Below are 12,354 nucleotides of genomic sequence, written 5' to 3' on the forward strand. Positions count from 1 at the left end.
TATATAGCTTTGTATTTATTCAACTTAAGGTAGTGCATATCCTTCCTAACTTTAGATTGAGATTTTGTAAATTAGTGTAAAAATTTATTGGTTTTAAACCAAAATATGAATAAAGCACACAAATATTGACTGTCAAAAATGTGTTTATGTTATTCTATCCGTCTTTAGCTTTAAAATGATATATAGTTTGACCATATTGTACCACATTCAATGAAGAAAAACCAAAGCGAAGTTTTAATGAATTTTATCCCCCCCCCCATGAACCTTAAACGTTTATTGAAATGTAAATGTGTTCGCTAAATGGACAATTAATTAATTGCACGGAAATTTTGCATATGCACCATAACTTCGCAGTCGCCGGTTGTGTTCTTCTGGCCGGAAGTATGTATTGCGCATGCGCCGACATTGACACCGCGGCCTGCCAGCTCATGTTCGCTAGGAACCCGAACATATGCGACGATCCCAACGTAGGCCACACTGCTTGTCCAAAATTCTGCAACTTTTGTCGTGAGTGTTAGTTGGTTGTCTTTCGCCCATACAATCGTTCGTTTGTGTGTTGCTTGCGTTTTTTAAATGATCGATGTTGATATTTACCTCGATGCAATCGAAAAAGGTACAGATTGGTTTAAAAAAAAACATATATATAATTACCGCTTCTACTTGAAACCTCAAACATGAGAATATGTCAAACATAAAATAATGTAAGTACTTGAAGCAAGTGTACACGTTCTTATATTATTCTCCCCATCGGGGTTTTGATATCTTTAAAAAGTGCGTTTCAAGAGAAGTCACCGAATCGTGTTCGTCTTTTTACGCTAGTCGAACAAAGTATTTACAATTCATGCGCATTTCAGCCCTACAATGCTATGACTGCAACGCCACCGCGCTCGACTACCACCAATGCGACCAAACTACTTTCTGTGCGGAAGAGCAGGTATTGAGCTTCACAACCTTTTTTCCGGCTACTGTTCAGTCCCGGCAATGTTAGATATGGAACCGGACAATGCCATCACCTGCCTACCTGTAAAAAATTGAATAATGGAAACCAATAAACGACTCAATGTGCTCTTTTATTTTTGAATCCCATATTTTATTTAGTTCAACCGCAGTACTCTGATGTAGCAAGTCATGTTTGAAATCTGTGTTGTGACGTAACTTATCAAGTGGGCTCCTGTGGGAGGTACTAATTTATTGACAAAAACAGTATTGCTTTTGAATTTTGATAATTGTGTTATTCGAACAAGATACGTTAACGATAAACTGTGTAAACCGTTATGAATATTTCTATTCAGGTGTGCATGCTGAAACAGCTGAGCTCATTCTTCGACGGTCATAACGAGTATGAAATGAAGTGTGAGGAAAAGAAGGTACGTAGTTGCTAGGAAACGAAATATAACAAGTAAACATCTGATTTCTACGAAACGGCTAGATTCGTGTCTTTGCGTTTTAAGAGGTACAACGCAACTTAAATCTTTGACTTAGATGACTTGTAAAAACATCGTATGTTTACAAACGAATCTGCACTTTTTGTAAATAATTTCCTTTTTAAATAACGAAGCTTTCAACGCTTAAAGCTTTGATAAAGTTAACAAGTCGCCAAAGACCTCATTGTCTCTATTCCATTCTACGTGAAAGTGCGAAATGATAGACGTCAGACTCAGTTTCAACATGCAATACCATAGAAAGCAAGTATTTATGTTAGTCTGAAGAATTTCATTTTAACGTCTTTTTCCATAGGTCTGTGACGGGTACGGTCTCTCTTTCTCGTTCGGTCGTCGGGACGTGGCCTCTCGAGATCTGTCGGTCTCCTGCTGCGATACGGACCTATGTAACTACCCGCAACAGCCGACCACGACAACATCCACGACGACAACAGCTAATCCTTCAACGACAAAAGCTACGCGTTCGACGACAACGGCGCCGATAATAACAACAGATCACGGTTTGGCATGATAAGAATTCAGTCGCGTCAGTCCATTTTTTCAAAGTTAATTTTTTTTTAAATCGTTATAATGAACTCAAACACTGTACCATAAGTCCTTATTTTTTCAAAAACATTTGTTATATTTATGAGTATAATAGTACACTTCCTCAGTCTCATAGCATATGTTTGGCTTATAACAATACGTATAAGAGGATCAGTTATCTTTTCTTTTGTACGTTTTAAGGATCTGTGTGCGAAGTAGACCTCGTCTTCGTCATTGACGAATCAACGTCCACGGCCCATGACCGGTCCGACATTATCCACTTTATGCGCTACGTTGTGACCCGACTTCCGGTTGGCCCACAGGGTGTGCACGTCGGCGTCGGCACGTTCAACACAACGTCTCGCGAGCGGTTCGCCTTAAACGATCACACGTCCATGGGAGACGTTGTGGCGGCGATCGACGACGTCAGGTTTGGGGGTGGTCACGGTGACATTAACGCTGGGCTACGTTACGCCGTAAACAACGCGCTGACACCGGCCGGCGGCGACAGACCGTACGCACCCAACGTGGTTGTTATTGTCACAGATGACGGCGCCCGCGATGCAACCGAATTTAGCGCTTTGGAAACCGAGCTGCACTCCAAAAGCAAAAATGTGATTGTCATTGAGGTGAATTCCGTTATTTTCCAGCACCTGAGTACCGACCGTCTTCACACGTTTCACATCAAGGAAGCGGACGATGTGGACCACGTCCAAAACCAAGTTGTCAATTTAATTTGCATGAATTCTAATAAGTAGTTAGTGAACGATATGGTGTGCTTCGCTGTCGTAAAGTTAAGTGTGTACTTCTGAAAGAATTAGAATATGCATTCAATTTGTGTTGCCATATAACGCCAAAAATCGTCTAAAATATATTCATTGATATTTATTACACGATAAATGTGTCGTTCTTAACAATGCATTTATATATATATGCATATAGAAACAGTCGTTCGCCACGGAAGACAATCTCTATTGATATTAAATTGAAAGCATTATTTCTACGACAAGAATATGAACGGATTCGCATATGCATAGTGGGGAAAACCAACTAGACCGCAACTATGTACATGTACTCCCATTCATTCAATTACAATCAAATATATCGTTGAGTGATTTTTATGTTTTGGTAAAATCTTATCTTTTGAATCGTTTGGTTTGAAGGAGCTTCTGAGATGTATATGCTAAAGCTCCTCCTTAAGATTCTATAAAATATTTACAACTGTATCGTTATTATAAATCACAAGAACTTAAGCATCTGACATGTAATAAATTTCTGTACTCAGATATAAAATTGTGAGTTACAAACGTTATATTTAAATCCGGCCGTTTAATACACGAACACACACGCACATTTTCTTCAGCCGAGATTTCGTTTTAGAGGGGTGTAAGAAACAGATTTATGTGCGGTCTATGGGTCATTGTCCCTCGAAAATGCTCGACGCTTGTTTTAAACAAGAATCAGTTTTAGTGTAACGTGTCATGCATTCAGACGAAATAAAGCAGTGGTTCATGTAATATACCCATTGCCTTTTGCATACGCAAGCCAACATTTAATGTTTGCATGTTTGACCATTCTTAACAATTTGTTTGTTTGGGTTAACACGACCGACGCTCCCAAATTGCTCTGACCCCATTCCACTAAGATAACAAAATTGAGGTCGGGATGGGGTGTGGGGATTCAACTTCATAAAGGTGTTATGGATATGGTGTCCGCCTAGTGACCGGAAGGTCACGAGTACGATCCCCACTTTGGGATCGTACTTTAGATCTCTTACAAAGACACCAAGTGCTGTTTCTAGACCCAGGCAACGGTCTCGAGAGCGTTTAAAATAAGCTGTTAGTACTTCTTATGCAATCAAGCTAAAATAAATAAGCTTAAACTAAAAAGGAAAACACGGTTTTTACTCACGAAATGTTTACAATGTCTATAAAGCTGCAAATAACTGATAAATCAGTCAGAGGAGACAGACTATGAATATAACAAGCAAGGTTACGAAAGCAGTTTCTCTTTTTTTTAATTGCAATGCGAATAAAGCCTTTGTTTCTCTAGAACACGATATGCTGATTTTACAACGTAACGTCATCCTCGTGGAAAGCGTATGCGTGTAAAATTGAAAATGTTCAGTTTACACTAAATAACGCTGGATTGGTCATTGTTGGCTCGGGTACTACTCAAATGTACCCCGGGTACACATAAATATTGTTTATCTTAAACAAACATTTCTTTAAAAAAAAACCTGCATCAAAATGCTTTTTGAGTATGAGTTTCGATAATATAGAGGCCATTTAACAGAAAATTGACATTAATGTGAAGATAATTAATTAAAAAAAAATAGCCGACAACGATCGATTTTGCGTAAAAATTCCATTCCCGGGTACATTTTTGTATATTGACCGTACCCTGGGAACATGTAAGTATACTTAAGAGTACCCGGGGTACATGTAAGTAGTATCCGAGCCGACAATTACCAATCATACCGATTAAACATCGAAATACAAAGGCTTACACGATTTCAAGATTAATGCAAACAATAAAATCTAAACAATAAGATTTAAATAATTGTAATGTTTATTAAATAATGTGTCCAAGTTTTAGTTTACCGAGACAAATACCATTATGGTTATATGTTATGTTGATATGTTATGTATATAGAATTTATCTATTTAGATCTATTGCTTGTTTTCAACCTTATTTGTTACAGTACAGTAAAACAACTTTTTGGCATGTTTAAAAATAAAATCTAAATATAATAGTTTGAATTTAAACTTTCACGCCCTATTTCTCCCCTTTGGGTGTGTCTTTCTTTTGCCTACCAAAGTACTCCAGGTGTAAAGACTCAGGTACGCGTAAACTGGTCTATTGTCTGTACCCGGGGTACAATTAAGTATACTTAAGAGTACCCGGGGTACATTTAAGTAGTACCCGAGCCGACAATGACCAATCGAGCCTGAATAACTTTTAAAAAAAATTCAGTGCACGAGAGGCGATGGTATATAGATCTTTGCTGGTCGAAGGGAGACTATTTGATTTTGCGTTTGGTGTTTTTATAAAGTTGAACATATAGCTGACCAATACTTTGTCTATTGTAAAGATATTTCTTAAAATACATGTAATATATATATATATATATTGAAAAACAATGGTGGGATTTTTTTTTCTCGCAAACGTCGTGCATTTGTGCAACATATATTAGTAAAGCAAGTGGTCATGGTATATTGAATAAAAAAGTTGTATATTTGTTACTTCAAACCAAGATGTAATGAAGTTCTGCATCGCACACAAACAAATGGCGTATGATACAAGTATTGAAGAATTATGGTTTATGTACTCTGCATAGTTGCAATAATTCAACTTTCAGTTTTACAACGCAAAGGGTCCCAGAGCCGTTCCAGCAACAATTATCAAAGGCTCTGGGAGTCCGTTTATAAGGACTATTGCTCTGCACTTCGTCACATTTTACGCCACATCGTATCATTACAATCTATTTATAAACTCATTTACTTATTTCATAAATAGAAACTTGTTTAAAGGTCGCGGTACGTCCATGTACAAAGTATCCAAAGATTGATATGGGTATAGTGAAATCTATTTAAATCTGCGAGCCTTATTATGATCTTCCTTACATAAGCCAACTACTTGTTTAACACGCTTGAAAATTGGCTCTAAAAATATGCGTTAACTTCACAGATCTACACAATATTAATGTATCCAAGGAAAACACTTTATGAAAATGGCATGCTATTTCAATTTCAAACTGAGAGATCATTTCCCGTTACGCATAGAACAACTTTGTAGTTACTGAAAATAAAACATTTGGATTGTAAAAACGGAAATTTTGCCATTTTAATGACAAAAGCTGGATTATTACACCTTTTATTTCAATAGCGAATATATTAACAAGTGAATACAAAGTGACAATTTCATATCAAAAATGTAATGAATCAAGTCATAGTTCAACAAGCAAGATTGTTCAATTAATATCCCCCGACAAATAAAGTGTTTCTGGATAGGTGCAAATCCCTTGATAAATAATATAATCCTAAAAAATATATAAGTGTAGGGCAATTGTTTTTATGCATTGCAATTCTCCTCATTGATATTTATACAATCATGCAGTTTTATATTGAAATCTTGTAGCGAATATAAGATATAGCCCCAAAAAGATACACAATACAAATACAACAAAGGGTACTAACTATAATTTAAGAAAGTGCAGGGTCATACCCCTAAGGAAAAAGGGCAACCTCAAGTTGTGCGAGATTTACCGAAACATCAGTCTAATCAGAATTCCCAACATAGTCATGCTACGCATCACCATTAATCAAACAAGAGTGCCTGAAAGGCCCAAAGTCGCTCACCTGAGATTCAAAGGAACTGACCTTTTCTGTGCAGCCCAAGATGTCATTAGAACAATATGTTCTTACCAACTTTCATGACTAGTGAACACCCTGGCCGCCACGTTTTTCAACAGACCAGAACCATGTTCATACACATCCAAGATATCATTTAAACAAATATAAAGACAAAGTTTCATGAAGATTCATAAGTCCATATAAGGAAAAATGCCCCGCCCACTGGTGGCCGTGTTTTTCAAGCAACTGGAACCACTTTCGAACTTGTCCAAAATATAATTGGGACAAATCTTCTGACAAAGTTTCATGATGATCGTACAATGAATATGGCTTCTAGAGTGTTAACAAGGTTTAACTATAGCTATATAAGGAAAAATGCCACGCCCCCTTGGCGGCCATGTTTTTCCACCAACCGGAACCATTTTTGAACTCATCCAAGATATCATTGGGACAAATCATCTGACCAAGTTTCATGATGATCGGACAATAAATGTGGCCTCTAGAGTGTTAACAAGGTTTTACTAAAGCATGATATATAGCCATATTAGGAAAAATGCCCCGCCCCCTGGTGCCATGTTTTTTAAGCAACCGAAACCATTTTCGCCCTCATTCAAGATATCATTGGGACAAATCTTCTGACCAAGTTTCATGAAGATCGGAAAATAAATGTGGTCTCTACAGTGTTAACAAGGTTTTACTATAGCCATATAAGGAAAAATGCCCCGCCCACTGGCAGCCATGTTTTTCAACCAACCAGCATCATTTTTGAACTCGTCCAAGATATTATTGGGGTGAATCTTCTGACCAAGTTTCATGAAGATTGGACAATAAATGTGGCCTCTAGAGTGTTAACAAGATTTTACTATAGCCATATATAGCCATATAAGGAAAAATGCCCCGCCCCTTGGCAGCCATGTTTTTCAAGCAAACATAACCATTTTCGAACTCATACAAGATATCATTGAGACCAATCTTCTGACCAAATTTCATGAAGATTGTACAATAAATGTGGCCTCTAGAGTGTTCACAAGGTTTTACTTTAGCCATATATAGCCATATAAGGAAAAATGCCCCGCCCCTTGGCAGCCATGTTTTTCAAGCAAACGTAACCATTTTCTAACTTATCCAAGATATCATTGAGACCAATCTTCCGACCAAATTTCATGAAGATTGGACAATAAATGTGGCCTCTAGAGTGTTTACAAGGTTTTACTATAGCCATATAAGTAAAACAGCCCCGCCCCCTGGCGGCCATGTTTTTTGTCTGATCTGGACCATTTTCGAACACGTCCGAGATATCAATGAAACCAATGTTTTGACCAAGTTTCATGATGATTGGGTACAAATTGTGACTTCTAGAGTGTTCACAAGGTTTCTCTATTGCCATGTAAGGAATACTGCCCAGCCCCCTGGCGGCCATGTTTTTTAACGGACCGGAAACATTTTTTAACTCAACCAACATATCATTTAGACAAACATTTTGACAAAGTTAAATGAAGATGTGGCATCAAATGTGACTTCTACAGTGTTCACAAGGTTTTTCTTTTTTTGACCTAGTGACCTAGTTTTTGACCCAGCATGACCCAGTTTCGAACTCAGTCGAGGTATCAATGGGACAAATGTTCTGACCAAATTTCATGAAGATCAGACAATAAATGTGGCCTCTAGAGTGTTCACAAGGCAAAATGTTGACGACGGATGACGGACGACGCACGACGGACAAAAAGCGATCACAAAAGCTAATGAAAAGTAAGGCACAGGAACCGCTGGCCGAAGGTGAATTCAGAGCTGGGCAGAGCACAGTGGAACAAATGTTCAACTGCAGAATAATCATTGAGAAACACCTGCAACACCAATGTGAGCTCTTCCGCAACTTCATTGATATGATGGCCTATGGCATGTTATTATATGATTCAACATTGACGAAGGGCTGGTGCAAGTCAATCAAGAAATCTACGAAAACGCCAGCAAAGAAGTACTTTTCAACCGACAGCAGAGGGATTTATTCAGGACATCAGTGGGCGTCCGTCAAGGATGTCTGCTCTCTCCTATCCTGTCCAACCTTTTCCTTGATAAGCTAATGAGGAGACTCTCCATGACCACCACACCTCTTTCTCCAATGGTGAAATACCCGTCTCCAACTGGAGATGTTCAATGTTGTCATCCCCCTAATCCAAGTCTGCTGTACAAGAAGGAAATATCGGTGAAAATCAAGGCTGAGGACTGCTCTTACCGACAGGGGTACCCGCCCAAACCTGCCACAACAGAGTCATTCCAGAAGAAGGCCAACCGTCACCGACAGAGCCAAAGACCGTCAGAGCTAACTGACCTGGAGTTTGAAGTAAATCAAAATTACATGAACTGCGAAGACTGCGTCATAGCCGACCTGCGTGTTGACAGGGAAAGACACATCCTCTTCTCCACACCAAGGCAATTGGAGATACTACGTTCAACCAAGCGCTTTAAAGTACGTGTTTATTTAATGGTATATTCTCTTTCAGGCTTTGGGGATTTTACTATTACCAATAAATATGATATGTTTCTAAACTAAAGGATATCATATGTGATGCTCAACAAATATGCTTTTAGAATATGAAAATTGCAGAATTATGTAAGAATGGATTACAATGTTTCATAAGAATAGACTGACTCCTATGTTTTTAATAGTTGTTATATACAAACAATATAACACTATTGCAATGGTTCATCAAAACGTGAAAATGCATTATTATATAAAATACTGATATACATAATGACAACAGTTCTACTTTAACACATCTGTCAAATACTATTCATTTGAATGAAAGTTTCATTTTCATTGCAGCTGGAGACTTTAAAAAGGGTCCACATTCATCAAGTGACAAACATCATTCTGATTATATTGAAAATCAAAGGTTAAATCAAGTATTTCCAATGGCATTTAAAAACAGCTAAGAGAATCTTTAAACAGACCCTATGTGCAATATATTTGGTTCCTCTAGCACCCCTGCGATAGCTTAAGAGTGTGAAGAAAACGCATTTTTTTAGAATTACATGAAGTCGGTAATGGAAAAATGCTTAGCAGGAAACTAAATTTCAACTGTTGTAGAAAGAGTGCGTGTTCTTTTTCAAAAAGATGCACATGTGTAGAATAGACCCTGTGGTGTTAAGTGAAGGCATTAAAACACTTAAAGATTTCATCCCATCAGTGACTGACCATTATTTAAACAATTTCTTCCAGGACTGCTTGATGAATTTGATTGGAGAAATATTCAAAGAATGGGGAAAATTATAGAAAAAACATAGTGACAAAAATCAGACTGCATTTAGTGATCAAGACAATAAAGTTCTGTTTTACATTGAATGATACATTATCAGAACTTTAGAAAAGAAATACTATAGAATACAGGACAAAAGAATGTGCGAGAAACAAATCGAACACATCAGTGGCCTTGTTGACAATTCAAGTGAAAAAACAATCACTGACAAATTCACAACATTGTACAAATTGAAAAGCAGGAGTGGACTTAAAAAATAATGCAATAATTTTTTTCTGTTAGTAAGAGAATTTGATACTGTTACTCGTAAGGTAGAAAGCACACAAGATTTATCAATGCTGAAGTCAGAAATGAACTACCTCCAAGACTGCTGAAAAAACTCCACAGTGAAATAGCCCCCGTCCTCACCCATATCTTTCAGATATCGCTCAAAACAGGTATTGTCCCAGAAGACTGGAAGCATGCAGTAGTAGCCCCAGTCTTCAAGAAAGGTCCAAAATGTAATCCCAGTAATTATCGCCCCATAGCCCTTACCTGCATAGCCTCAAAATTAATGGAACACATCCTCACATCTAATATCATGTCCTTCTATGACAGAAACAACATCCTTAACCCTTACCAACACGGCTTTAGATCCAAACACAGCTGTGAGACACAACTGATTGGTTTTACACAGGAAGTCCATGACAGTCTCGAAAATGGCCAACAAACAGATGTTGTTGTCATGGACTTCAGCAAAGCGTTCGACAAGGTGGATCATCATAAACTTATCCATAAACTTAGAAGATTAGGCATAAATGACCAGGTTACCTCATGGATCCACTCGTTTCTACAAGCCCGAACCCAACAGGTCGTCGTTGAAGGTCAAAACTCTGACAATCTTCCAGTCCTCTCAGGTGTCCCCCAGGGGTAAGTCCTCGGGCCCTGCTTATTCCTATCCTATATAAACGACCTCCCTGATAATATCAAAAGCAGAACCAGACTATTTGCGGACGACACCACATACTATATCTTACTATCAAATCCTCCATTGACGCTCAAACACTCCAAAATGACCTCACTCGCCTCGAAAAATGGGAGTCAGATTGGTCCATGCAGTTCAACCCAGACAAGTGCGAAGTACTTAGGATAACTCGCAAACGGAAGCCCATACTCCATTAATATAAACTTCACGGTATAGACCTCAAAACAACTGACGCCGCAAAATATCTAGGCGTAACGATAACAAACGATCTAACATGGACCAAACACATCAACAACATCACCTCAAAAGCTAACAACTCCCTAAGATTTATAAAACGCAACATAAAAACCAAAAACAAAGCAGTAAAAGGAAGAGCATATAAAACCTATGTAAGACCTCAATTAGAATATTGCTCAACAATTTGGGATCCCTGGCAACAGTACCTTATCTATAAGGTAGAACAGGTCCAACGGTCAGCTGCCAGATATATCTATCAAGATTACACCTACACCAGCAGTGTGTCCAACATGATAGCTTCCTTGAACTGGCAAACCCTTGAACAACGCCGCAAACTAAGCGAAGTCACATTCATCTTCAAGATCCATCACAACCTTGTACATGTTGACCACAATCATCTAATACCGACCAGAAACCTGAACTTCCTTATACCTCATTCTAGGACAAACTATCATGCAAATTCTTTCTTCCCTAGGAGCATTCGCCTATGGAACAGTTTACCTATCTCAATCCAATCAAGTGCCAGCTTAAACATCTTTGCTGAGCAGCTTCCTCCAAACTTCAAATTCTAAATAATAACTGTGTTTTTATCTTTTATCCTTGTATACTACATTTATTTTATCCTATCTTCACCTTCTGATTTTAATTTGCACTTAACACAAATTCTAACACTGTTTCAAGACAACGCGCCTGCTAATAATAATCGTTAACGATTGTCAGCAGTATACCATAGATGTAGATGTAGATGAAAGAAAAAAAATTCGATTCCTTCATTGTTTGGACACTATTAGGAAATGCTTTTTCCGCTAACTAGTACTGAAGAAGATAAACAAGAAATATGCACCGACACATATATAGAAGACTCAATAGATCTTTTTCTAACGGTGCCTGGGCTACATGATGTGAGAACTGAGATGTGTTGACATTCAAAAATACACTGCTTCATCTGTCATGAAACAACATAACATTTTGGAGGTACTTACCATTGTGTACACACCGGTCTTACTGTGACAATAACGTAGTGACGTCACCATCTATGTATAGAATGGGTACTTACTTGTGATATTAACAATGCAAAGCACATACCTTTTTCATGAAGCAACCATCTATTTGTGGATAAATTACACCGCATTTTCCACAAAATTCGTCTTGTTGATACAAATACACATACATGCAGCATACCAACGCTCAACGTTATTGTTTGAATTATTTGCATACTCGTTTGTGCTTTTGTCGACTTTTTTTAATTTCGTGTTTTGAAGAGTAGCGATATAGCTCTGTCTGAAACACAATATGCTTTTGAGCTGCATACCAGAATACTATAAAAAGGTAACTCGCTCGTGTTTGAATCATTTCGCATTCTGACACAGAACGAATAACACGCAAAATGACTGATCGAAAAGCTTGCGAGAGATGGAGGGCAAGTGTTGAGGAACGGGAGCTACCAATCATGGTTTGAGAGACCAAATAAGTCTACCGCTGGAAACAACAAAGATGCTTGCGAGAGATGGAGGGCAAGTGTTGAGGAGAGCGGGAGTTACTAATCATGGTTAGAGAGACAAAATAAGTCTACC

At 38.1% G+C, this 12,354-nt stretch overlaps 1 protein-coding gene across 1 annotated transcript; it reads left to right on the forward strand.

The window, feature by feature from the left end:
* Positions 1–295: 295 nt before the first annotated feature.
* LOC127863471 (collagen alpha-1(XII) chain-like) lies at positions 296–4,685 on the forward strand. Its single transcript, XM_052403013.1, has 5 exons — positions 296–507; positions 855–934; positions 1,293–1,367; positions 1,738–1,942; positions 2,169–4,685. Exons 1-5 carry the CDS (start codon positions 336–338, stop codon positions 2,723–2,725), a joined length of 1,089 nt encoding a protein of 362 aa, XP_052258973.1. The 5' UTR covers positions 296–335; the 3' UTR covers positions 2,726–4,685.
* The last annotated feature ends 7,669 nt before the right edge of the window (positions 4,686–12,354 follow it).

This window comes from Dreissena polymorpha, unplaced genomic scaffold, assembly GCF_020536995.1.
Source record: "Dreissena polymorpha isolate Duluth1 unplaced genomic scaffold, UMN_Dpol_1.0 chrUn009, whole genome shotgun sequence".
Lineage (NCBI taxonomy): Eukaryota > Metazoa > Mollusca > Bivalvia > Myida > Dreissenidae > Dreissena > Dreissena polymorpha.

Bases quoted from the DNA above. Each gene is read 5' to 3' on its own strand.
- LOC127863471 (XM_052403013.1), top strand. From the start codon at position 336: ATGCACCATAACTTCGCAGTCGCCGGTTGTGTTCTTCTGGCCGGAAGT. The intron at 935-1,292 runs GTATTGAGCTTC...ATTTCTATTCAG, and splicing joins CTTTCTGTGCGGAAGAGCAG to GTGTGCATGCTGAAACAGCT. The intron at 1,368-1,737 runs GTACGTAGTTGC...CTTTTTCCATAG, and splicing joins TGAAGTGTGAGGAAAAGAAG to GTCTGTGACGGGTACGGTCT.